This window comes from Excalfactoria chinensis, chromosome 6, assembly GCF_039878825.1.
Source record: "Excalfactoria chinensis isolate bCotChi1 chromosome 6, bCotChi1.hap2, whole genome shotgun sequence".
In the NCBI taxonomy this organism is placed as follows: domain Eukaryota; kingdom Metazoa; phylum Chordata; class Aves; order Galliformes; family Phasianidae; genus Excalfactoria; species Excalfactoria chinensis.
In genome coordinates this window covers 33,959,625-33,986,686 of record NC_092830.1, presented here as the reverse complement: position 1 = coordinate 33,986,686, position 27,062 = coordinate 33,959,625, and the positions used below count along the sequence as shown (strand labels likewise).

The 27,062-nt window shown below is 46.6% G+C and overlaps 1 protein-coding gene across 1 annotated transcript; it reads right to left on the bottom strand.

Annotated features, from left to right (window-relative positions):
- Window positions 1-1,290: 1,290 nt before the first annotated feature.
- On the bottom strand, window positions 1,291-27,062 carry HTRA1 (HtrA serine peptidase 1). The gene is made up of 9 exons (XM_072339918.1): window positions 26,569-27,062; window positions 15,841-15,940; window positions 15,321-15,525; window positions 6,927-7,121; window positions 6,208-6,240; window positions 5,002-5,116; window positions 4,823-4,880; window positions 3,886-3,981; window positions 1,291-2,001 (listed from the first exon to the last, which is right to left on the bottom strand). The coding sequence occupies exons 1-9, from the start codon at window positions 27,023-27,025 to the stop codon at window positions 1,833-1,835; spliced, it is 1,428 nt and encodes a 475-aa protein (XP_072196019.1). The 5' UTR covers window positions 27,026-27,062; the 3' UTR covers window positions 1,291-1,832.

The window sequence follows — 27,062 nt, the reverse complement described above, 5'->3', positions numbered from 1 at the left end:
CAAAACCAAAGTAGGTAGGTAGAAACCAAAGACAGCAACCGAGGGGTTTCCTAGTGAGAGAACACCATGAGAAATAAACATAAGGAACAAAGAGAATCGACCCGCTTTGTGAATGATGCAAACACTTGCTTTGAAACAAAAAGGCAGATGAAATATAACTTGTCTGAAACACAACTTCCCAGCTTCAGGGCTTTGGCTTTTTGACTTAATGGAGCAGGGAAGGTAGGTGGAATATTTCAACTTGCTTTTGCTGAGAGCTATTTGTGACCACGCTACACACAACAGAACACCCACAAAATACATCACTTCAACAGAAATCTCAAACATTAATTGGCATCAACACAATGAACACTGCAAACATTAAAAAAAAAAAGCCAACACAGCTCTGCAAGGTGTTCTACCTTGTACCAGAGATGCTGTGAAGTGCTGCAGGCCTCCAGCACTTGGCAGATATTTGGGCATATATGTTTTTCCAGTCACCCAACTCCATGCGACTGCCCGCTGTAATCCAGGTGAGGTATTGGCATGTGGGGATAAACGTAACCAAAACACGGCTGGTAGGAGACAGCACTGCCAAGGACAATCCTAAGGAGGATTTCTTGCAGTCATAGAATGGCACACAACCCTTGTTTAAAAACTCATAACCTCACCAGCGACAAAGCTGAAGAGTTTCATTAAGCAGCTTAAAAAAGAGCGTGTTTAGGAACGGCAGTTCATTGAAATTTGTTGAATGACCTCGCATTTATTCTCTGAAATACATATTTCAACAGGGAGAGGAAAAGCTGCTTAGCCTGTTGTTTACCCACGAGTAATTATGCCGTGATTTAATTTAGTTGATCACCTTGAGAGCAAGATCACCCCATTCACTTCTCAAGGGCATCCAGAAATACAGATTTAGTTTTTATGTTAGAATAGTGCCCAGCACTCTACTCAAAACCAGTCCTTACCAAACACAGCAGCAATCAGATTGTTAACAGAAGAGCCTGTTTTAAAGAGCCTCGTGGCAGCCAGACCTGCAAAGCTTACAGACATCCCACTACCTGAGAGATGCTCCGTGAGCACAACACATGCAATAGGCAAACGCTATCTTAGGCAGCATTGGAGACGTAATGAAAACCAAATAAGGAAACCATGCTAACATATGGGAGACAGGCAACATTAGAGAGCCAACATGATGCACGTACCATTTTGCTTTATGATGATTAAAACACGAACATCCTTTAAGGCGGATGTGCTGTTCAAAGATGGAAGGCTCCATAAGGAGATGTGAAATGAATCACTCACAAAAAGTACTGTTGAAGTCTTTTAATAACACTAGGAAAATATCATAGTATTAAAATCCTGCTCTCAAAGGGTTATTTCGGTTGGGATATCTGTGTTTATAAACCAAACTTTTGACCCAGTTGTGTTTTACTTTTAAACCAACTACTCCTTTACAACGGCATTTCCAGTTAAAACACAGCTAACCTATAAATACCTGAATACCACAGCACACACCGCGTGCGTGGGTTTTGTTTAAATCTTAGTGGAGATATTGGTAAATCTACTCAACACGGGGAAGCGAATGTCGATTTGTTAAGCGGGGAATGTAACAGCCAGTAAAGAGTACATTGCATATATAATACAGAAGGAAAAATTATCATCTGGAGTATGTGAAATTACACGGATCTTTGCACCTTAAACCTATTAGAAGTTATTCTGTTGGCCAATACTAATCCGCTGAAGAAGCAGAACGTTGGTCAGAAGTCTAATGTTTCCTGTACCAGCACAGAGAGAATATAAGCAGTCCAATGCTGTTAAAAGAAAACATGAAATCCAGCTCATGTTTCTGGTTAGGGATCAATTTCTTCAGGAATTATTGTTAACATAACATCTTCGTTACCCCTGCGAACAACCATGTTCAAAGTACTGTCCTTTTTAATAATGTCACTGACATCAGAGGCTGAAGTTATCGACTGTCCATTGATGCTTATAATCACATCATTGTCCTTCAGGCCACCACTGAAAAGACAAAGGAACAACGGATTACTGTTAGGGCCATTTCATTACCCTTGCTGTACTTTTCAGCCGAACCAAAAGGCACCGAGTATTTCCATTTTCCCACCTGACAGCAGCCAGACAGACACAGCAGGCCCCCAAAAAGCAAGCAGAATTTATGTAGCCATGCACACACTGCTTGGCAGCCATTCATCCTACCTTCATATTTTAACCACACATCGATCTAGCTCAGTCACCAGGAGTGCCTGGGTGCCTATAGAAGCCAGACACAAACACCAGACACCAACCAAATGAGGCTGGCCCAATATGGATCCTCTGCCCAGGGCTGCCCAGACTGCTTCTGGGACCAACAAACGGGGTGCTGAGGGATACCATCAACCACAGAGTCTTGCCTGGTCTTGCACAACAATCTGGCTCCAAGTCATGGAAATATTAACCAAGAAACCAGATCAGACATGATTCAGCCCTTCAGCATAATCCGTTTTCACAAAACCACAGACCAGTCATAGGCCGCTTCCGCCCGCAGAAAATGCCTTACATGAGTGGCTCTTGTAAGCAGGATGCCTCGGCCAACGTTGTCAGCCTGCTAACAAATCTGGTTGCCTACTTTTAGCTGTGGCTTTCAGCATTTTCCTCAGAGAATCCATCCCTGGGTGTCTCACACTGGTGGGCTCCTGCTCTCGACTCAAATCCCACATAAGCTACTGCAGACTACCTCACTGTTTCCTACCTAACGTCCTACTCTCACCTTCTGCTAGCTACTGCTATCACTGCAATGTTTTTCCTGCTCCTTCAATTTGGACCTGCACGTCAGGGCAGCTAGCACATGTTATTCATAATGGGCAAACAGCCACAGTACTTCTACACCAACAGAAGTTGCATTTCACATTACAGACATGCACTGGCATTCTGCATAATCAACACTGCTAACAGGAATTACCTACAAAAAGCAGCAGACAAGCTAGACAACTTACATTACATCTCGTATTGACAAACAGGGATCATCCAACCATCCCCTTGTGATCAAATATAGTGGCACCGAGCAGCTTTCCGTCTATGTGTTTGGTGCTACATTAGCTTCTTTGCTGCCACAAATTCATGTCCAGTTGCAGAAAATGGACAATGTTTCCTATTTCCTGCTCTGGATCACTGAGCAATTTTGTACTAACCAAACTCTAGAATGTAGGCGCTGCCAACATGAGACATCCAGCCCAGTCCCACTGACTGGAGGCCTTCAGCAAGGCACCCTGCGAAGCATGGCACCGAGCAGCAGCCTTTGAGGTTCTGAGCACTGCTGAGTAACACTGAGGAAAATATCAGCTGGCCAAACCCAAAAGCTCTTCCCAGCAGCGTGGCTCCTGGAAAGGTCTCACATAGAGCAACGTTCCATGCCAAAAGAAGATCTCACCTCAAAATGAGGTGCATCAGGATTTGCCATCAGCAAGCACAGAAGGACCTGGGATAAGCCAGCCACATCCTTGCAAAGCAGGAGCGAAATATCCCCCCTTGGCCTCACACAGCAGTGACCTGCAGGGTTGCAGGAACACGTACAAGCCATCAGCTCCAACTCACCCCTGGCATTGGTACATCAGAGGTCTTGGAAGTGATGGCTGAGAAAAATGAAGAGTAAGCTTTCATGCTCCCTGACTCCTTGCCCTTTCAGCTGGGAACTCTGACAGGGCTTTGCAGCAAAGTGCTGGCACATCTACATTATTGCTGATCAGGGAATGAACGAAAACCACAAGCTGATTTCAAGCTGACAACCTAATAGCTATCAGATGGTCGCAATTCTGTTCATTTAGCTTAACCAGGATAGCCAGCTAAGCATGGAACATTCTCTCCTTCAGACAGTGGCAGTGGTTTTGAGAGCAAAGCACTCCAACTTACGCTTCAGCTGGTGTTTCTGGAATGACATCAATAACGTAGGCCCCAGAGACAACGTCAGGAAAGTCTTTATGGCGATCTTTCAGCTCTCTAGCTTTGCTGGAAAATGAAGAAGCATCCATAAGAACATTGTGCCAACATGGGGGAGAAAAGCATGGATTCTTACTCAGTTAACATTTACCAGCTGGGATATTTTACACGTGTTGGTGCGACACCTCACAATTCATTTTAACCCTTAAAATTACATCAAGAATTATCATGCTTTTCCTGCAAATGGCTTTTAATGCTTATTTCTGGCAGTAGAAAAGACCAGCTTTTTTTACAACTTGGACTTTAGTTCTAGAAGATTCAGAACACCTAAAAAAGCCTCCAGTTTTCAGTGCTCTGTCATGCTGCTGATCCTTAGGCATGGTGAAATGCAAACTGATGGCTTGCTCTACTAGGGAAAGTAGTTAACAGTCCATCTATTGTAGCCTAGCACACACACAGTGTTTGTTGATCATTCCTATAACCTGCTCTCTTCTGGTTTGAGTTTGAATAAGCAAGTCTACCAGAAAGCTTCATTTCACATTAAGTGATCTTAATCAAAATCATTTCCTACAAATGAAGCTATGCATGGAGCTGCTGCAATCCTTGACCACAGTGACAATGCAGGATAGATGGCAGCAGTAGCAGTTAAATTAACAATTGCTACATCTTCTCTTCTAAAGTGCTAAGGGAAAAAAAACAAAAGCCAGGGAGCTGCTGGACAACAGGCTCATAAAAGAGCCCATAGAGGAGTCCAATCATGTAATGGGCACAGCAACAGAAGGCAAGAGAACTGGGAAGAGCTGGCACCAGCACTCTTCTGCCCCTTTCTGCAGACTGCTAGCTTGATCCAAACCCACATGAAATGACCTCAGAATAGCAAGATAAGAACTGTTTTCCCACTCTTACTTACCTAGGAGTTAGAGACATCATTCGTATGCCAATGTATTTCTTTTTGGTTATAGCTTTTCCTACAAAAAGTAAAACAGGCCTTCATCAGTGGCTCTGATCAAACAGAGAGCCTTGGGGGCTGTTGGCTCTCTGTTGGATCACTATATTAAATCTAACAGCAGTTAGATAGAGGTACATTACCTTTAGCTTGTCTGTCATGGGATTCAGTTAGGAATTTCTTGATTTTATCAGATGGAATAGCAAACGAGATCCCAGCCGTAACCTTTAGTGTGTTAATTCCAATGACTTCACCATCCTGGGGAAAACAAGGAATTGCTGTTAACAAAGGTGAAATGCACATCCCAAAGTGAAAGGGAATATTTCTTCCGAGCAATCACAAAGACAAAGGTGCAAAACAATTCTGTAGCCAGAATTGTCTTCTGAAGTTCCTTTTCATAGAGCCATAGAATTGCTCGGGTTGGAAAAGACTCTGAAGATCATCAAGTCTAACCACAATTCTGTCCCAGTTCTCTTCATGAATCACCTACTGATATGAGAAGTATTCTAAATGTTTTGAAAAACCAAAAGCTCTTCCCAGCAATATGGCTCCTGGATAAGCTCTCACATGTAAGAGCATTCCATGCCAAAAGAAGATTTCACCCCAAGCAGAGGTGCACCAGCAGAGCCAGTAGGTTTCCCATCAGCAAGCACTGACGTGCTGGGGCCAAGACAGAAAAAGGCTCTGGATTGAAAGAGCTAACTATCCAACCACAGCTTTTAAATGGCAGGTTACTAGAGCTGCAGTTGTTTTGCAAGTCAAGTAGAAAAAAGATGCCAGGTTTCCAACACAGAGTCTCTGAGAAGCTCCTACTCCCCATCTGGGGCTGACAAAGCTCCTGCACAGCCACTTGGTTTGCACCCTGCTTTGCTGTTCTCCTCTGGGCTCGTCCACAGCTGCTGTAAGGAAGCTGACTGCTTCCTACAGAACCAGCATACAAAGGTCAAAGTGCTCATAAACACATGGGGTTTCCTACCCTGTGAATGTGCTTCAAAATAAAGGAGGGGCACACATTTCTGAACCATTAAACTGAACAATTTTCAGCTGCATGGCATACACCAGGTGCAAATACCTCGCATTAAAAATGCACTTCTTGCAAAGCACAGGCAAATTATTTGGGCATTACAAGTAGCCCAAACTATGCAAAGTGTAAACACCTACATATTGAAATCATGGCGTAGTTTGTGATTTGACAACAAAAACACAGACAAGTGATTAGTAAGAGCCATGTGAATTCTGTGTGGCCAGGTAAACACTGAAAGCTCTGAATCACACTTGTGTTGCACTTGTTTTTGTTTTTAGACCAGAAAGTTACAGGTTTCACACTAAGCAAACAAAGAATCACTTACCAGGTTTACTAAGGGTCCTCCAGAGTTTCCATACTGCAAACAAACATGGGAAAAGCAGGTTTTAATATCCACTTAATTCCTAGTGAGCAAAATGTTCAAGGAATTATGATTCTGTAGCAATTTTTCCATTATCTATTAAAAATACACAGTGAATCACTTATGAATCCAAACTATTACTTAACACGCACTTAAAATCCCTCCTTTTTTTGCATTTCAATCCTCCTTCTCTTGCCAGAGTAACCTAAGGAAACTGGAGCTTCTCACTGATTTTAATAGTAGTGGACTGGCAGCATAGAAGACTTTAATATGGCTTGGTAGCTGCAAGCAAACATCCCTCAACAAGGCCAACAGTAGACAAAAGCTATTGTTTTCTCCTTAATGCTGAAACAAACTTGAGCTCTTAAGCTGAGCGTGGCTTCTTTCTAGAAAGCATGACAGATTTTGAGGAGAAACTCATTCAGCAGAGAATGCCTCCTCCTCCCTTACAGGCTGTAAGAAGCTGAAGGGAAGGCAGCCATTGGACTTGGTGTGGTCCCTTTGGGGGTTTGGTTTAATAACAATCAGGCGCTGCTGCACCACAGATGTCCATATTTGCGAGGATGAAAGAAAAGCCAGCTATGCTCACTGTTCTTAAGAACCGCATTATTGGAGGAACTTTCAAAGCAACTATTCCAGAAATCTGAGAGCACAAAGGGCTGAAAGCTCGAGGCAGGACATACATTGATGATGGCGTCCGTCTGAATGTAGTCCATATCAGAGTTGCGGAGCCCCAGCTCCTTTCCTCCGCGCTGCGTGGTGCTAACAATCCCTGTCGTCACCGTGTTTTGGAGGGAAAACGGACTTCCAATGGCAACCACAAACTCTCCCGGCCTCAAGTCTCCAGACTGACCAAGCAAAAGGACTGGCAATTTACCCTACAAATGGAAAGAGATTAAGAAAAGAAGAAAAATTCATACATCGTTAGGACATTACTATGCAGGTAGAAGAGAAATAACTGTAATGGAGTAGAAGAAAAAAAAACACTTGAAGAGTGCATTTTCCACAACAGGTCCCCATTAAAACCAAACGAAGACCAAAGGAATATTTGTGTATTGCTGTACAAAGCAAACATTTGGCGATACCAGGAAGGAGTTGTTCCCAACAGCTTCTTGAAGTAATTAGCCAACAGCTGTTGATGTAAAAATAATATATTCCTTAAGAGTGAATTCTAGAGGGAGTCATGAAAGCAACAGCCAGAGTGTATCAAACAAACATGTGTGTAGTTAAAAGCATTTCACATTCCCATAAGACATGAACTAACGTTTCATCTATTGTTCAGTAGACAACTAGATTGCCTCCCACGTATCTAGGTGTCTTCTGAAGATGTGAGGATTTAAAGACTTCCTAGTATTTTCTTTTTATGACAGTAAGGGATGCCATTATTCTTTCTTTTCAAGATCTTATCTCGAAACATTAACTATCACATAATTAAAGACTTTCCCCCCCGAGACAGAAAACATTCTTAAATCCAGCATTAATGAAGAGTGCCACGATTTACAGCAATTAAAAAAGAAGGAAATAAAAAAGCAATGGCTGAACCTAACACCCCTATCAATGCAGTGGATAAACTCAGCATCGTTTCTCCAGGACATCTGAAGAGGTTGGATAGCAGATGGTTCAAACAAGACCAGTAATGTCCCCTGAGAGCCGTAAACAGATAATGGCAGCAAAGTCCCCCTGCTCACTGAGTAATTAAGGGCATTGTGAAACACTGTATATCAAAGAAATGCTTTGCACTGATGCATCATCCGCCTGCACAACATGCCTTGGGTTTGCTTCATGTTTTTAAAAGTCAGGTCTTCACCCTTTCATTGATGTTACAGTTTTTAACTCTTCCATGTTTCACCTGCTGTCTAAATGATCCTGACCATTTCCAGATACTTAACCACGGCACCAGATCATTTCCATTACTACCAGTGGATTAGGACATGCATCATTTGAGGCTTCATTTTAAGCATCTTGCAGGACTTGAGAGGTACTGAACCCCAGATGGAAACTGAAGTCTCCCAGGACAGATCATCTACTTGGTAAACCTAACTTAAAAGATAGGTTTTCTCCAAGCCCATCCAGCTGAAAAATCCTTGCCTTTGCACAACAAGCTCAACCTCCAAAATAAAAGACATTAATACAAGCCTTCAAAATAGGTGACTGCTTCTAGATGCAGTAAATGCCCCACATATGGATTAACTTAAGCCCAGTTTCCAAGAAGTGGGTAATTTCTAATATAAAAGGGATATTTTCAAGATATTCCTCAGCTTTGTCCCTAAAATGAAGGTACAAATTGGCTTAATAGTTACTCTTGTTGCCATTTATGTCTTCCTGGAAGCCAGCAGAGGTGCCTCTTTAGCCTGAATTTGTTCCAAAGCATGCAACTTACATGCCTAAAGTGTAGGGGATTGTAAAAGCAGACAGTGTGCCTACAGAGCAAAAAGGCAAAGCAGCATTTAGTATATTCTGGTTATTTGTGCATACCCCAACTCAATAATAATTTTGCTTTAGAAGTTAATAAAAGCTGAATCCCAGCTACACATTAGCAAAAAAAAGAGAAAATATTACACATACTTGATTTGGAAAACAAGAGCTGGCTCTAAGATCATTTTTTTTTGTCATCAGCAGCTTGAAAGACTGTACCAATAAATCATCCACAGGGATAAAAATCCACTGAGTGAAACTGAACCAAACGCACATTGCTTTGTGTTTTTCACCGCTGGTTTTATGTCAAGTGTCCGAGGAGATGCACAGTGTCCCAAAGTAAAAGGAGATAGCAGTTGTGTCACTATGTGCTGCCACAAAGACAGGAGTTTCAGCTCCAAGATTTAACCAACTTCATTCTAAGCACCCTTTATCCAACCGCGTTACAATTCCAAAAGCACCACTGTGCTCAGATGAACATATTGTTTTAATAAAAACCATTGCCAAACCCAAGACAAGATCAGATGCTCTACGGAAACTCCATCTTTCAGTCTCAAGACGACAAGAAATAATTAGCCAACTGCTTGTTCAACAGAATCACTTGGAAGAGCAACAGAACAGGCAATGCAATAAAGAAATATTTCATCGGAAAGCAATCCAAATTTGTAACCAAGCAGCACCATCCCAGGTCAGCTGTGCTGAGCAGTTCATAACCTCAGAGCACAGCCCCAGCTCCGAGGGCTCCCCCAGCACAGGACAGCAGCAGCACGAGGAGCTGTGCTGGAAGCACACAGCTCCATATGGGTATTGTTTGCACAGAGGGAGCACCCTGGCCCCTCCTTGCCTCCAGATGCTATTAAGTTGATGTAGCACGTGTTTTCAAGATGCTGTTGATCCAGACGTGCATCTCTTTCTGGCACTGCTTTGGAAAAATAAGACAAGAAATGGCCAATGTATGGAAAGCAGATGCCTTATAAAGGAGGGCATCTAATCAGTAAACGAAACAGACAAGGGGCTGTGAAAAAAATATCTTCTCTTTCATTAACAGAGACACCAGATTGGTCACATGCAGAGCTGGGATTTATACAATCTTTCTCAGTTACAAAAACAGTCACAAAGCCAAAAGTCGCGTTTGGCGGCAGAAAGAAAAAACATGGGGCAGCCTCTGACTAACACAATTATTACTGATTGTGCTGAGTTTTCAAGCCTGTGCCTATACTAGTCAGGCCTCAGTTCAAAGCCCAGCGCTGCACGGATTGGTGTGGGCCATCTGTGTGATTCAGCACGCCTTCTGGAAAGAGTTAGGGCTAACCTCTCGTCTGCTAGCAGCAACAATCCACTGCAAAAACCGCCTTGCTCTGCACATTGTGACATTCAGCTGTGAAAAATGTGCCCTGTGTGCAGCACCCTTCTAGAAGGGATGTCACCTAATGTAAAAACTTGTTATCTCCAGTGAACTGCAATTGTAACTAATGCAGATGGTTTGCCATGCGGTGTTCACCGAGGCAATAGAATTCTTTTGTTTTGTGGCCACACGCCAACGCACCAAAAGAACAAGGAGGATGCTGAGCCCTCAACAAGGAGGATGATGACTTCTTAAGAAGCCACAGGACCCAGGAGTCTCCATGCTAAAGGAAAAGCAGAGGGACTCACACAGGTTTATACAGAACCCAACAATCATGAAGGCTGGAAAAGACTCTCAAATCCCCATGGTCAACCCCAACCTACCCCCACCGTGCCCACTGCCCACGTTCCTCAGTGCCACATCGCCACAGCTATGGAACACCTCCAGGGATGGTGAGCCCACCACTCCCTGTGCAGCTGTGCCACTGCATCACTGCTCTTTCTGATGAGAGATTTTTCCTAATATCCAACCCGAACCTCCCCTGGCACAACTGGAGGCCATTACCTGCTGTCCTACCACGCATTTTCTTATCATGTTCTCTGCAAAATTAACAGCACTGTATGTAAATATTCCCATCAGTACCTCTGCAAGTGCGTATCAAGGAGAACTGGTTGTGATGAATTTATCTATATCACATATATTCCTGTGGTTTAAAACTTGTGAGCTTGCTCCCCAACAGCATGACGCAGCTGCAAGTCTTCACTCAGCTACAGGTTCACCACAGCAGTTAATTAAAAACCCAGGCCAACCAGCATGCCCTGCAGTGTATGAACACAGAGCCAGAGGCACCCAGCACCTAAACCCAGCTTTCCCAGTGACTCACGCCATGACCTTGGGCAACACATAACTTGCTTGCTCTCCCTCCATCTTTCATTGGATTAACCCTCGGGCGCCTGCTGGGAATGGCACTGACTCAAACAAGACAAATCTGCAAGCACACAGAAATAGGACTAAACATGCAAACCCATAAGTGGCACATGAGTCACTGTTTACACCCAGCTGGAGAGGGAGCCATTAATTAGCGCTAATATTTTAAGCCTCTCTCATCCCGAAGCGCTCCACACATTTTAATATAGGGTTTTGACTCGAGCGCTGGGTAAACAGAACTCCCACGAGATGTGGCTTCATCCAGCACCAAAATGCAGCCACTGCAGGTGCTGAAGAGCTAAACACACAGCCAGATGTTCACCAGGTACAGCAGCAGAGCTGGAGTCAGGCACAGGACAGCCACCAGTAGTGTCAGTCATCAGTGACTGTTTAGTTGGAAGCCTTCCATACACAAAGTGTGTGAATCTGCCCCTACGCTGGCACTGAACGAGAGCAAATCCCACCTCTGTACAACCACCTCCTTCCATCAGGGATGTGCAGTGAACACTTCACAGTTCATTAAAGCAGTGAAGAGGACACAAATGTTCCCAGCTCTGTTTCTGTTAAGGAGTGACAGGTTGCCTTCAGGCTTTCCACGTCTAGGTGGAAAAGAAGCAGATGTTTGTGTGGCGCTCTAATTCAGCTGTAAGCAACCTTGGCAAAGCATGCAGCTTCACTGGGAACTGCATTCCACTCTCATTAACAGAACTATTTAACTTTCAGAATACGTTACGGCAAAACAAAAACACAGGCCGTGGGCTTATGGAAATGTAGAGTGTCATCTATGATCTTGGAGCTATTTGACCAAATGCCAAAGAAAGCGAAAAAATCCCAACTTGAACACATTACAAGTCTCCAAAAGTATTTCATCGGCAGTTAGAAAAACAAAACTGAGTTGCCTTATCTAAATATGGAGCATGGGAAGCTTGCGGGGAAAAAAAGGCCAACCACTGCCTTGCCATGTCTCTGGGACTTCAATGGCCTGGCAAGGCACTGCTGCTCACCCTTGAAATAAAAGGTAGTAAGGATGAAAGCTCTGTCCCTTGCAAAGACTGTTCTCAACACGTGGGGAGGGAAGCACATATGACAACATCCTCTTGTTCTTCAGATGGAAATGAAAGAAGACTTTTTAGGGGTTAGAGAGGGGCAGACAACATCCCTATCCCCATGCTGCCACCCAACCCAAGGAGCAGCAGGGAGCTCACACCCAAGCTTTTCTCAATGCTGTCTGATTTCCACAGGTCCCAAGTACTCCTGCAACCAAGATGAGGGCTTCCTTGTGGGAGACTCCAGAGAAAGCAATGCAATATCCAGTGACACGATTTCCAAGTCAAAATGAATTGGAGAAAAGCCACTGACATCTGGAATTCAAGTAGTTTGGTTTCTAAAAATGCGAGCTATTAGAATACTGATACATAAACAGGAACGCTTGCTTCCCAGCTTCCTGCAGTGTGTACACACACGGAGAGAGGCAAATCCCCTCTGACCACATCCATACAGAGGCTGCATTGCCTCACGAAACCACCAAAGCAGTGAGGGCAGGAGGCCCTGTTGACTTAAGAGCGCTGAAGCGAGTGGCTGTCAGTACGATGTTGGAAAGAAACACGAGCAAAGAGCTGAAACATTACCGCAAAGCAGAGGTGCAACAGCAACTCGCTGCTGCTGTATCGCTTGGGTGCCAAACCCTTTCTAGGAATATAGAAGCACGCAGATCTGGTTGCACTGAGAAATGAAAGCCTTCACACCTTGGCATGTTTTCAGTGATCTGGGGGCTATGTCAGCCAGAGGTGAACGCCTCGTGGCTGGTTTTAATTTTGCAGAAAGACGGGCCCCAAAAGTGCCGTTCATAGGGACCAACCCATGGGCAGAGGCAAATCTGTGGGGTGAAATGGCTTAAAGAGAAATACAGTGCATGCTACTGCAAAATCTGAACGGCTTTAGGAACACCAGCTAACAGCCTCAACTCATACTTCAGGCCCAGCTCTGTTCCTAACCACAGAGGCATTCTTCAGCCTTCAGATCCTGCCTTAACACGCCACAGAAAAAACAGAAAAGAAAAAGAAATGACACCTTTGATGTCATCTTCAAACAATATGTTCTAAAAAGACTTTGCCTCTCAATTGTTGAGAATGGTTTTCATGCTGTATCTAGACTTGTGATGGGTCATCTGTACTGTCACATTGACTTCCTCAGTCATCAAATAAATCGGAACTCAAGAGCTTCTCAGATAAACAGGCAGGGTTAACGAGGAGCAGCACACCAGGAAGAGTCGTACAAGGGATAGGATGCTTACCAAGCACACAGCAAACTATGGCTATCAAGTTCTATTTTGCCTAGTTTAGAGCAGAGATCTGACAGCTGATCTGCTGCTGCCCAAACGGGTGTGCCCAGTTGCCATCACACAAGCAAGGCAGTGGAGCCCACTCCTTCTGCAGGAGCTCAGCCTCCAGGCACCAGCTCTCCCCCAGCATTTCATTGGAACCAATCCTTTCTGTCATAGAGAGCAATGCTAACGTGGCGATCCCTCCCCAGCACCATCAAGAAATCTCCCGCTGATGTTTTGTTGGGTGGTTCCAAGACAGAAAATGTTCCCCGAGAGAATCTGCAAACATGTATGAGTGAGCTGGGTTGCAATGCTCACAATCTGAAGCATGCGCTGTGCTGGCAGCTTCAGAAGCCAAACACATCAAGCCAAAAACACCATCTTGTCTCCTCAGTAAGCACGCCGTATTCAGAGAATTCTGTATAAATAATACCTCTAAAAGACACTGCTGGTCATCTATTTTTGTCTGTCCCGTGGCTGAACACTGGAAGACGATTATACCTGGGAGTGATAAACACATGTAGAATGACCTGCTGATGTGCCACTCTCAAAGGAAGGCCACAGTTATGTCCAAAAGCTAAAGCTGAGTATCTGTCATCATGAAGCCCAAGCAGAATCGCTCCTGCTTAGCAGCACTTTCCACCATCAGCATGAAATCTGTTTGCCTTCCCCTTTTTCCAAGCCATTCTCCAGGCTGCAGGCGCCCAGCTCTCCCTGGGGCTGTGCCCACTGCTGCTCTGCAGAAGCTTCCCTGGATCTTTAAGTGCTCACTGTTTGCACAAGTGAGGCCTATTAGTTGTTTTTTATATATAAATGTACTCAGGCTCTTCCATCAGCCATTGCAGTGCCAGGGAAATTTTGGAACGATTTCTTCAGGGTGTCAGATAACACAAAACTCAATGTCTGCTCCCTCCTCACGGCCTCAAAACAATGTGTTGCATCAGCTCGGTGCCTCCTCCCTCCCTATCTCTGAGTTACCAGCTTCTCCCTTCTCTGAAGCTCGCTTTTGTATCACTTCTTTAATCCTCAGCAAAGCAGGAAAACATTTGGGGGATTTTCTTTTCTTTTTGGCCACATTGTTGATAAGAAGCTTTTAAATAAGAAAAACCTGACAGAGCCTTTAAACAACAAAGGTGGTGAGGGAGCAACCCTTGGGTCATCCAAGAGTTCAGCATCAGGCGTCTGATTCAGTCACAAACCCTGGAACAAACACTGCCTCACCAGGGAATAGCTCTGAACTAAAGCAACCCTGCAAGGTCTACATGTTTCTGAGTCACGTGTTTCAAACAACAGATGACTGCCCCGTCAGCTTTGGAGGTCATTAACTAGAAAGCCCAAACAAGGGAAACCAACACGAGCAGCACCTCAAGCCATCACATGCATCTGCGTTACGCAGAAGTGTTTCAACACCAAGATTCCCCCATGCGCTCCATATGCACAACCATGTGACAACTGTTCTGCTGTTGCAGGAGGCAGAATAGCACCGAGAGCCACAAGTCTGATACTGCTGAAGGAGGGGAGTTCAGTTCTGACTTCTATAGAAAAGCACCTGCAGTGGAAGAATATCACACTGGCTCGAGACTGGATGTTTAAGAGACTTCCTACATACTTCTGTACTGTACTTCATTTTGCTATCTACATCTGTGTGGTGCAGTCCTTCAGAGGCACAAACCTATCTTCTAAAAGCTGATTGCTGACAGCTGTATAGGCACATGAAGACAAACACATCTCTTTGCCAACAGCAGGGGAATCTTCCCACATCTTCTCTCAGAGCAGGAGAGCTGCACTGGCAAAGTGTGTGCAGATCAGCCAATGAGCTGTGCTGCTGTTTGCTTTGAGGATGCACACTGAAATGCTAGGTGCTCGTTTGCATGATACAGAGAGCTCTAAAGATAAACCACCACCAGCCACAACCTTGGCTTTGATGAAATGCACATCCATCAGGTTTGCTTCAAGATCTGTCAAAACTCAACAGCAAACCATTGCTCTTTAAATCAGCCACAGAACATCCTCATTTCTGAAACAAAGAGGGAGAAAAACGCCATCTTGCTCACTGCCTTCACTCACCTGAGCGTCTATTTTAATTAGTGCAATGTCAGCTTTCTCATCGACGTCTTTAATTTTAGCTTCGTATGTTTCCCCGTTCTTCAGCTCCACCTTCACCCTGTTCTTGTTAGTGACCACGTGTGCGTTGGTCACTATCAGCCCATCCTCTGAGACGATGAAGCCCGAGCCACTGGCAACAGGGATCTCCCTCTTGGAGTAAGGAAGTCTGAAAGACAAAGGGAATAACAAACATTTATTTGCAGGACCACAAACAGTGCACAGCCAAAAAAGAAAAGGTAGATTTTAATGCTTTAAAGTATCTGCTATTACTTTCTGTTGTTAATAAGGCAATGCACATGCATTGGTTTAAACTGGGGTGGGGCCTTTTTGTTGTTGTTGTTAGTCTTTTTTTTCTTTGCCAGGACTTAAATTATCTCTAATTCTTCAGCATGACAAGTCTATCAGCTCAGAACCCTCTTTGCTGCTGTCTCACAGTCAGCTGCTTGCAGGAATACAAAGTCAAGCTGGGCATGGTGTTTACTTGCGGAATAACTCGATGTGAACCACAGCAGGAGCGATCTTCTCCACCACATCTGCTATAAAGTTGTATTTGTGCCGCAGGCTATTAGGGTGTTCTTGGCCTGAAATAGAAACAGAACACATGTCATGAGTTCTTCAAGTGACAGGAGAAAGATCATTGCAAAACACCTGAATTGAAAGCACTGTGTGGGTCTCTCTCCCTTCCTTACAAGTCGATTGCAGCACAACCCTTGGCCTGCAGTTTCCCTTCTGGCTTTTTGCACAGCAAGCTCTGCTGTTACAACAGTAAGCTCCATGCAGACTTCTCATTTCCAATGCACACAGCTGGGCCGTGGGGCTGCAGATCTGCTGCACTGGCATGTCTGCAAGCTGCAGCACCCTGCATGGAGCAGCCCCTGCTTCAACACTGAAGCGATAAGGTCCTAATCCCTACCTAAGCCTAAAGCAGCTGCTGGGAAAGGTTAAGGTGGGTACAAGGTTTGTGCTGCCTTCCCAGTGAGTCTCAAAGCCCAGCCCTTCCCAGGCACAGACACAGAAGCTCCACACATTGCCCTCGGTCCGATGGAGGAGCAGCTCCCGTGCACTTTGGAGCTCTGGAACCACCCCTAAAGCCATAAAAATAGACACACACACGAAAACAATGGGACCACAAAGCTTTGCATTCCTGGGCAGTACTGGAACACAAAAGCCCATGGTCAGTGAGTATTCAAAGAGATGTCACTGGGATTTCCAAAAGCAACTGGATGCTGAGCTCCTATTGTAGCCAACAGAAAGAAAACCTCTCTGCACCATCAGACGTCTAAATACCTCTGGAAAAAACAAGACAGGCCTGACGCAGCTCCCCCTTCTCACAGTTCAGGGATAGAACTTACGTTAAACTGGGAGCAACTAAGCAATCTGGCACCCTAAGGAGCAACAAATGTCACATATCCATAGAAGCAAGAAAGAACATCCCCTGTTGTTGTCAGTACCCCCATTTTCTGTTATACACGTCCAGCACAAAGATGATCTGTGTGACTCCTAGATGAACATTACGTGCCATGCTGCCCCATCCATCCCTACCATTTGGCTCCTAAATCTGCAGATTAAAGCAATAAGCAGCTTGGGGATGCTGCAGGTACTCGTGACAGCTTAATAGGAGGATTTATTTGCAGAACCCTGGGAGGCGTGGGACTGTACTCTGAAACCATCCCATTATCTATATCTGAACCACTTGCATTATCTCCTGACACCAGACCAGATAAATCTGAACATCTTTACTTAGGTGATAGAAAATATATATATATATATTCAGTTTCAGTGGAATAATTTAGGAACGAGTCATTGGTGCTCTTAACCAGATACTGGTTTGCTTCAGAGTGAAAACCAGGTTTCATTTGACTCTTAACACCAGCTGGCACGGATTGCCCTCAGGCAACGATGCTCAGCCCAACCCCTCACAAACCTAACTCCCCATTCACACCTTCCCGAGCACCTCAATTGCTTCTAATGCGATCAGTGAGCAACAACAGCCGCCACCTCATCCACTAACAGTTCGGACGCGTTAATCTGATCAACGACCCAAGAACGCCGATCAGAGAAGCGGCTCTCCCATCTATTTTCCTCTAAAGCACCGTCTGACTCATGCTTAAGCGGCGATCGTCGGATTTAGCACCCGAAAGATTAACAACCTGATTAGCCAACGCCTTACCCACGGGATTTACATTTCTCTTTATTAGAAACACCCAGGAGAACCCGCATCATCGCCATGCCTGAAGCTGGCAATGGAAACGGGAGTTTTGGGAGGCTGTAGAAGAATGAGAACCGCTCTCAGAATGAGTTTGAATTCATTCGCTCCTATCAAACAGGAGCTCAGACAGATTTATCAGGCTGGATTAACGTGACGTGGGGATAAAACGCCACGGGGCACGGCCGTATCCATCAATACCCTTTTTTGATCACCGCTTGCTTTCCAAAATCGTTTTGTTTTCGTTGCAATGCTGCAGGCATTTAAAGGTCACATCCTGCCCTTGGGAAAGAGCTGCCACAGATGGGGGTGGTGGAGGGGGGAACTGCACAGGGAACACAGCTTTTTGTTTTTAATGCCTTCAACCTATTTTTCTTTTGGCATTTAGCTATTGTAGAAGAGCTGTGCATGGTGAGACTGCTAATACTCCATCACTTTGAGCCTGGAGCTGCCATGGCCAAGATCCGAGCAGTGATGCTCTTCTGCATAGAAACCAGTGTGGGCCGTCCCAGACGAACTGAGAGTGAGAAGGTCAGAATATGGGACTGCGAAAAAAAGTTAGGCAATAAATACTGATTCATGGCATACTGACCTAAAAAGCTTACACCAGCTCACCACGCCTGTCCTTTGCTTATGTATTAGGAATTCTTGCATTGTGTAACACGGGTTTTGCAACAGCTCTTGACTGAGTGCCCACTTAAATGGAAAACACACCTTTTTTTCTTTAAGCAAATAAACAAAAGTCAAAGTACTATTCAGATGGATCCATTGAGGAACATTAGCAGGAATCCCTCAGAACTAATCTTTAGCATCGTACAAAGGACATAAAATTCATTCAGTATCCTCTGCATTCTGACTTACAAGGACCCACAAGGAGGTCAGAAAATCATAGAATGGTGTGAGTTGGAAGCGACCCTTAAAGGCCATCTGGTCCAACCCCTCCACAACAAACAGGGATACCCGCAGCTCCGTCAGGTGCTCAAAGTAACCCTAACTCCATTTCCCGACCTTCAGGGGGTGTCTTCAGGGATGGGCAGAACCACCTCTCTGGGCAGCCTGTCCCATTGCCTTATCACCCTTATTGTAAACAACTCCTTCCTCGTATTCCATCTAAATCTTCCCTTTCATTCCACATTTCAACTGATCCCCAAAACACAAGATTTCTCTCTTAAAACTGACTTCTGTGAGATATCCACTGTTGAATCCCTGCTATAATTCCTCCAAGGTTTTGTGGATCTCTCTTTCTTTTGCATTCTAAACCATTCCGCCCCCTTCTGGAGTAATGTTCCTATTAGACCCATTTTATTACTTTGTGGGTTGTTTGGTTGGTTGGATGTTCTTGAATAAAGCTCTAGCTCCCAAATACCTTCAAGGCTGCAATGTTCAGATCTCTGCAGCCTGCTCTCTGCCTATTTCTATGCTGTGATCACTTGTTTTGTATCGTTTTTTATTGAACTATTGCACAATGCCCCCAAATGCCCACAAGCACTGTTAAGAAACTTTCATTAATGACATTAATAAGATGATTGTTGTGCATTCAGTTAATGACCAGACACTGCCTAAGAAAACATAAATAGGTTACAGCATGAAAAATTCCCAAGGCAACTACATTTGCAAGGACTTCAAAAGGTGTTCTGGCTGCCAGCCCCTGAGCAACAAGGAGAAACCTTTGCCAGCTGCCATTAATGGCACTAATATCAGTAAACAAAGTGCTGAAAGGAAAGGCTGAATCCCAAAAGTCATGGAAAAAAGCACGAGGAGGCTGTAAACAACTGAAATAACACGGTTTCACACAAGAGGAGCCAAAAAAGCATGCTAAGATCTAGGTTTTCATTGCACAGTGGCAATGATGCTTTAGTGTTGATACCAATGCTGCTTTTGGTAATATTCGGAGCTAAGCTGAAAAGGAGATCTAGCAGATGTCACCTCTCCCCTTCAGCTGTGAGAGCTGCATCTGCTCACACAGGTGTGTCCACGTCTCATGAGAGACTCTGCATAGGAAGTTGTAGCAATGGATCTATCCCCCCATTCAGTTGCCCCCCCACACCCAGGCTCCTGATGAGTTTCAGCTCTAACAGATAAGAGAAGGTCTCAGGTTTCACACTTGGCCATAACACAGCTAATCTGTGGGCAACCAAAAGCCAGTTTCTGCCTTGCACAAACCCCTGGCTGTAATCAACCCAGACATCTCCACGATCTTTTTAAAGTCAAAAAGCTCCGATTCAGCCTGCACTGAAGCCTTCCATTTCTTTAAAACCTCAACTCCTTTAAAGATTAATAAACTTCCCAAGAAACAAAAGTCATCTAGACAAATACCAGGAACATCACGTATATTGCACAGACTGCTGCAGAGGATGCTCCTGTGCAGACTGTGGGGAGGGTGAAGCACCACCTCCCAGTTCACCCTTAAGTTATGCACCGAACAAGCTCTCCTTCTTTCCTGGGGAGCCAAATTAAAGCATCCTTTGGGCTTGCTCCCTGCCAGCTCTGAGCACTGAGAGGACTCTGTGTTTGAGGCCGGGCTGAATGGGGCTTTGGGCAGCCTGGGCTGGTGGGAAGTGTCCTTACCTATGGCAGAGGGTTGGAACTGGATGACTGTTAAGGTCCCTTCCAAGCCAAACATCCCTATAGTACTATGACCAGCACCCCATTCACCAAACTCACTGATATCACCCTGAGTAGTAAGATCTTGGTGTCCAGGTTCCAATAGCAAAGCCTTGGCCTCCCTATGGCCCCAGCAGGGCTCAGGCACTAGTGGGGCTGGCAGAACTGGTGACTACTGACACAAAACACAAGACCATAAGGTTTGACTTGGAGAACTTCCACCCTCCCAACAACACTCCAGCCAATGACGTTTGCACAACTCCTGTTGATACTGTATAGGACAACGTTAAACCTCTGGCACTGCTATGGAAATAGAAAGAGGAGGAAATGCACTTAGAACGGTGCTATCAGCACTGCTGGAGAGACAGAAGGAAAAAGTGATGTACGGGATGATGCTGCTGCCACTTCTTAGCATAAAACTGCAAGCCTAAACATTCCACTTCCTATTCAAGATGCCAAGAAAGGATATTATGCAATGAAAATAGTAGGGAAAGAAGAAACAACACTACGTGTTGCAGGCAATCTGCTCAGGAACAGCTCTGAGATCAGAGGAGGGAAGTTTGAGAGGTCTAAACCACAGAACCACGGTAATAAAACCACCATTACATCAGTACTATTTTTCCTGCATAATCAAAGGAGAGAGAAACAAAACGTCACTGATTTCTGAGAAGAAAGTCTATATCACCGTGACACCCCCAACAACAACAACAATATTTTCATAGCATCAAATGAGGGTGATTTCAAGCACCTGACTCTACCAAATAGAGATGTGAACAAACCCAGCATTCACTCAGCACATCTCTTGCAGCAAGAACCTGAGACCAAGTTGAGGATGGGAAGTTGCTTTTTGGCATGAATGCAGCTGGTCCGGGCTCTGAGCACCTGATGGAGCTGTGGCTGTCCCTGTTCACTGCAGGGAGTTGGACCAGACAGCCTTGAAGGGTCCCTTCCAACTCCAACCACTCTATGATTCAAAGGTGAAAGAAAGAACCCCTTCAAGGTAACGCACTCACAGCTTTCTTGTCAGGAATTCCTATCCAACTTTAGATTTAAACCCCAAAATTTGGGCCAGTCAGGAACACTTGACCCAGAAGAATAGGAGGCAGAAGAATATATGAGTTGGGGAGAACACTGAGTTGCAACTGCTGAATTGCTAGAGAGATACAGGAATGTTTCTCAGGAGGAGCCATAGCCAGGCTGCGTGCATCCACCATATGGGTCCAGCCTGCTAGTTTTGTGGGTTTGAAGCCCTCTTTTTATGTCTTAACTCAAAAAATACTTTAAAATGAAGTTGCGTTACTTATATCCATTAGTTATACAATATATTTTAGACGTGGCCTGAGATGATTCTTTTCGACTCAGTGTGGACAGACCAGGCAGTGCACCCGTGGCTCTAGTCCCACAGGAACAACCTCAGACTGAAGCACTTGAAACAAACATAATACAGCCATAACTCTCCCAACTGTATTAGCAGAAATATACGACCAAAAGCTCTGTAGCTGGTGGGGATAGAAGCAGGGGGAGGCTCCAGCAGCCCAATCCAACACAAGAGGAAGCAACATCTCTCTATAAACACAGTGCAAGTGAGTCCAGCTCCTGCCAAGCTGCTGCAGGAACACGCTGTCCCCAGGCACTGCCACACAGTGAGGACAAGTGATGGGGGCAAGCTATGGGGCCAGCAATGCACGGTGCTGCTTGGCTGTAACCGGCCCCAAAAGCTCCGAGCTTTTTTGAGGCACTGGAGAAGAAAAGGAATTTAAATAAGTGAAAATTAAATACTAAAAAGAGCAGCAATTCAGGATGAGGAGAAAAAGCGCCAAGCTCAAAAAACACCATTAACAGCAGTCCTGTCTGAGCTGGAAACACTAAGGAATATAAGTCAGCTTATGGAAAAGAGTCTGCCTTATTTCCTGCCGACAGATGAAAAGAGTATTTCAGGCAACGGGTTAAGGCGGCCGTGCTATTCTCTGTCTGCCGAACGCTGAAAATACAGCAGATGAGTCAGGAATTGCTTCTCCGCTGCTTTTTCCAGCTCTCAGCCCATGGCATGGACGGAGCCCCACACAGCCCAACGAGGCAACAACGAGGCGGTAATTCCCATACCCAGCCGGCCACCGACAGCTGCCCGATGCTGAGCATCCCCTCCCGGTTATCAAAGCTTCAAAGTCTCATTCTGAGTATGTGAGAAGCGTTTGGAGATGAGTGCCCAGAAAAAAGACAATTGCTTAATTGCTTTTCTGCCCGGGTAAGAAAACACCGGGGAATAAAACGCTCTTGGGTTTTCTGTTGTGTTTTGTTTGCTGTGTTTTAAACTATGTTTTCTCCAACAAGAACTCTTAAAAGCCCCTCGTTGGATGAAGGCTCTACAGCCAGAGGCATTGGTTGTCGCCACTTGGCAGCAGCAGGACTCTTCCCATGGTGAAAGCAGAGAAGGATCCAACCCGCAGACAGAAAACCCCAAGCAGCCATAAAACCTACATAGCCATAAAACCTACATAGCATCCCTCGCCTGGGGTTTCCTAATCGTACAACACACAAATCCAGCGTATCTCCATCACAAAGGCCATAAAACATCCACATATCAAACAAGTCCCACCACCGCCTCCACCGATACTTTCTGTGTGTTTAAAGAACCCTTCTGGGTGCAGAACAAAACACGGGCGGTCATGCCTGTACATCATTCTCTTTCCCAACGCAGATGTGAGGTATGAGGGTCCTGAGGGCTGCGTTCATTCTGGGGTGGAATGGTGAGACCTGGTTGGGCTTCTTGTACCCCAACCTCCCCCTCTCTGCCCCCCCAGTGCTTGGTCCCACCATGTTTGCCTTCTCCAGTTCCACTTTCTTCAGGAGCTGACTGGTATCCACCAAAGCTGCTTGCAGTGGGGAAACGTGATATACCCCAATAGAATCATTCTGGACTGCGGTTGGACTTGATGATCTTTAAGGCCTTTTCCAAACTGAGCAATTCTACGATTTCTCTCCAGGCACTAAAATTTGGTAGCTGAGACCTTCTCTATTATTGGTGCTTTAAGTAACACTACTGTGTCCTATCTTTGTAAGTCTCCTGCTACAAACATGAGGGCAATGTCTTCAACCTGCACACAACCAGTGCATTATGCTATAGCCCTTCAAACCAGAGTAGCTGAGCTGGATTTTACTTACATTCTGCTCTCTGGGGCAAGCTGGGAATCACAGTCACCTGCATCCAGGAGGCAGACACGAGTCTCACTGCCTTCCCTACATCCTCAGCACAGCCTCCATGCCCACACTGCACACCCACTGGTGCCTATCCATGGCTCCTGAGGCCCTGGCATGGGTATGAGAGCAAGGAACAGCTCTGATTTACCACAGCAGCCACATTCCACAGTGCCCCACTGTCTATTTGTAGCGCCGTCTTCTTTTGCTCTCAGCTCACATAAACTCACATTTGAAAAATATTTTCCAGCTTCTCCTATTTCTTGGACAGCAGATTCTTTCCTCTGACTGCTGGGGAGCCTCAGCCCCATCCCATCCAGCCTCCTTAATGGGCTCCTCCTGCTTACTCACAGCTCTCAGCACTCCTCAGGTACCTTTACGTCTCAAAGCCCAGGAGATGAAAGCAATGGAACCCTTCCTCATACCTCCAAGTCCACACTCCTGTTTGAAGTCAGAGTTCCTCCCAACTCCTGGGAAGGAAATCTGTACATGGGAGAGGGAGGAGGAGGTGAGACCACAGCTCCCACAGCTCCCAGCCCCCCCTCCTGGAGCACAGCACTCTGCTCTGGAGGAGTTTTTCATCCCTCGCTGGGGAATTGCTTCTCTTCTGGAAATACGTGGCTGTTTATTTCCACTGTGCTCAGCTGCTTTTGCCTCCCTCCCATCCCTCCTGCTGCAGAAAGGGAGACAGAGGATGAGTGAGTCCTCTGGACCACCCAGATGTGAACACTGAGCAGATGGAGGGGCCCCAAAGCCACCTCTGGGGCAGGAGCCTCTGTGCACACAGCCCCTTTCCCAGCCCAGCTCATTTCACACGTGCCGAGCAACCTGCAAAGCTCAGAACATTTCTCCAGCACGCGTGTCCACAGTCATCTGTAGGGAAACAGCTGGGAGCCTGATTCACAAGAACAATATCTGCTCTCCTCTTGATACATCTCTGGCTTCTTTCCTGACCTCCCCAGAATGCTGAGTCTCCCTTCCTGCCCTGATTACTCATCACTGCACATCAAAACGCTGCCAGAGCGCTTGGCCCAACCAGCACTGCAGGCAGATTTTAAGCAGCTGCTACTACTTTTTCCCCATTCTTTGCTGTGTGGAGATTTCATTCTAACCTTATTCTGTTGTTAAGGGCTCAGTTAATGACAATTCTAATGACGTGAGTCACAAACGGTCAGAGGAGAGTTGGGAACTGAGAGCATCCAAGAGGAACTCTGCCGTTCCTCTTGGTTAAAGGTCAGCAAAGAACGTGGGTTCATCTGTGTGCAGCTCCCAGAGCAGGACATAGAATCACACAATCATGGAATTAGGAGCCTTCTGACTCTGGACTGGTTCTTAGGAGTCAGAAGAGACCTCTGAGGGCCATCGTGCCCAACACCCTGCAATGCACAGGAACACCACGGCTCCCATCAGCTTGCTGAGGATTTGATCCAGCCTCACCTTGGAAGTCTCCAAGGATGGAACATCAACCATGTATCTGGGCAGCCTGTTTCAGGTTCACTACATAAGAGATTTTTGGAAAAGACTTTAAAATCAAAAGCCCAATCATCAACCCATCACCACCAAGCCCGCTATCCAAGAGGAATGAACATCTGAACCATAGAATCACTGAATGCCTTGGGTTGGAAGGGACCTTAAAGATCACCCAAAACCCCAAATCTTTTTCCTTACATCAGCTCTAAATCTCCACCTGTTACTACGAACCGACAGAAATATTTTATCAAAGATAACTCCACTCTGGATAACGGGCAAGAGGAGGTGTTCAAGGCCAGGCTGGATGGGGCCCTGGGCAACCTGATCCTAGTATTAAACTTGGAGGTTGGTGGCCCTGCCTATGGTGGGAAGGCTGGATTTATGATGCTCGAGGTCCCTTCCAACTGTCCCCACAGCAGCGCTCCTACAGCAGCCAGGCTGGGTCAGTTCACCTCCAGCATCCTTCATGCAGCACAGAGAGGATGCCCTCAGCTCACAGCCTAAATTCTGCCCACACAGTGCAGAACAAGGTGTAAAGCAACGCTATCAGTCTAATGAATTGAGAATCGCAGGGGGGGAGTGGGGGAGGAGAGCAACATCACGAGGCATTTTGTTACACTGCAGGTCAGGAAACTGTAGCGTGAAAGCTGTGATTGTGTCGGGCATTAAATGCCAGCTATGTTTCCAGGAGAACAATGCAGCTCTTACACAGAGGGGGGGCAGCGAGATGGAAAATGGGTGGTATGGATGGAGACGTTGGGAGTTGGAAGCTGCACACAGCAGGACTGGGCCCTTCTCCCCGTCCTGATGGAGGAAGGGGGGGGATGAAGATGGAGAAAAGATTACAGCTGCTGCTAAACCAAGTGCACAACTGGCTCAACCCATACCCTGAGAGTCAGTCCTAAGGGAAAAGGCGCTACGCAAACCCTTCTGCCACTCAGAAATAGGCTCAGCTCCTGTTAATTAACGAGCACGTTTGCACCGAGAGTCTCGGAACGGAGGCGCAGCTGTAGTTTAACAGATTTAATCCGATCGGTGTTGGGAAGACATCCTGCAGGCTCATCCTTTGCTCACCCCCCCCCTCCGCACCGAGCAAAGTGAGCCTCAGCGGTACATAACAGAACATAGCAGCAATTCCGAAGGAAACCACGCCACTTGTTGCTGCTGGAGATGCTGTTGCTTCTGGACGGTCCTTTAGAAGCACTGAAGTCAGCCTCAGTGCTGTTCGGATCCAAGTTCGGATCCTCTCTAGCAATCCTATTATTAATGAGCAGCGCTTTGCTAAATCGGGCACAGGCGGACACTGCAGCCCTGCTGCAGCCGCTGCCTGCACTCAGCTCTAACGGCGGCTGCATTCCTGGCTCCATTTCCCATGGCATTACACGGACACGGCGCTCGGATGAAAGTGCACTCAGTATTTCACAGCATCGCTGGAACTGCCCCTTAAAAGCCATTTGGTTCAACTACCTTGCAACGCACAGAGACACCCACAGGTGCTCGCTGCCCCGTTCTCTGACCTCGGCTGCTCGTAGGGACGGCCCCCCACGGCATCCCTGTTTGAGGCAAAGGAAAGCAGGGCACAGCGGCCGATTTTCCGAGCGGGACGGCGGATTCTTTCCCCCTGACACTTGGCAGCCTCGGAGCGCTGCATTCTTGCTCCGCTTTCTCACCGCGCTCCAACCCCGACCCGAGCCAAGGCCCTCCCCCCTGGCTCCGCGCACCCTCGCCCCTTACCCTGTCCGCAGGCTCCGCGCTGGATGGCGATGATGGGCGGCTGCCGGAGCCTCTCGGCACGGCGGCTGGCGGCCCGCAGCTGGCAGGGGCTGGCGTAGGTCACGGCGTCGCTGCCGCACACGGGCTCGGAGCTGGTGCACACGCAACGCCCGACGGCCGCTCGCTTCCTCACCGTGCCCGAAGCGGGCACCCCTCCGCCGGGCGGCACCGAGCAGCGCAGCCCTTCTCCGCACTGCGGGCCGCCCTCGCTGCCCCCGCACGGCTCTCCCTCCTCCGCCCCGCAGACGCGGCAGCAGCCGCACGCGTCCAGCACGGGGCCGCCGGGGCAGGAGGAGGGCACCGGGGGGCAGCGGGAGCGATCGCAGCGTTCGGGGCAGGCGGGCGGCGGGGGGGCGGCGAGCAGCAGGGCTGGCAGCAGGGAGAGCAGCAGAGCGCTCCGACACCACGGCGGCAGCATCGCGGCGGTGGCGACGGCGAGAGGCGGCGGAGCGGGA

Excerpts from the sequence above, each read along its gene's own strand:
- HTRA1 (XM_072339918.1), bottom strand. The coding sequence starts at position 27,025 with ATGCTGCCGCCGTGGTGTCGGAGCGCTCTGCTGCTCTCCCTGCTGCCA. Across the intron at positions 4,881-5,001 it reads CCATGACAGACAAGCTAAAG|GAAAAGCTATAACCAAAAAG; the intron begins GTAATGTACCTC and ends TACTTTTTGTAG. Across the intron at positions 2,002-3,885 it reads CCAGAAACACCAGCTGAAGC|TGGTGGCCTGAAGGACAATG; the intron begins GTAAGTTGGAGT and ends TTGTCTTTTCAG.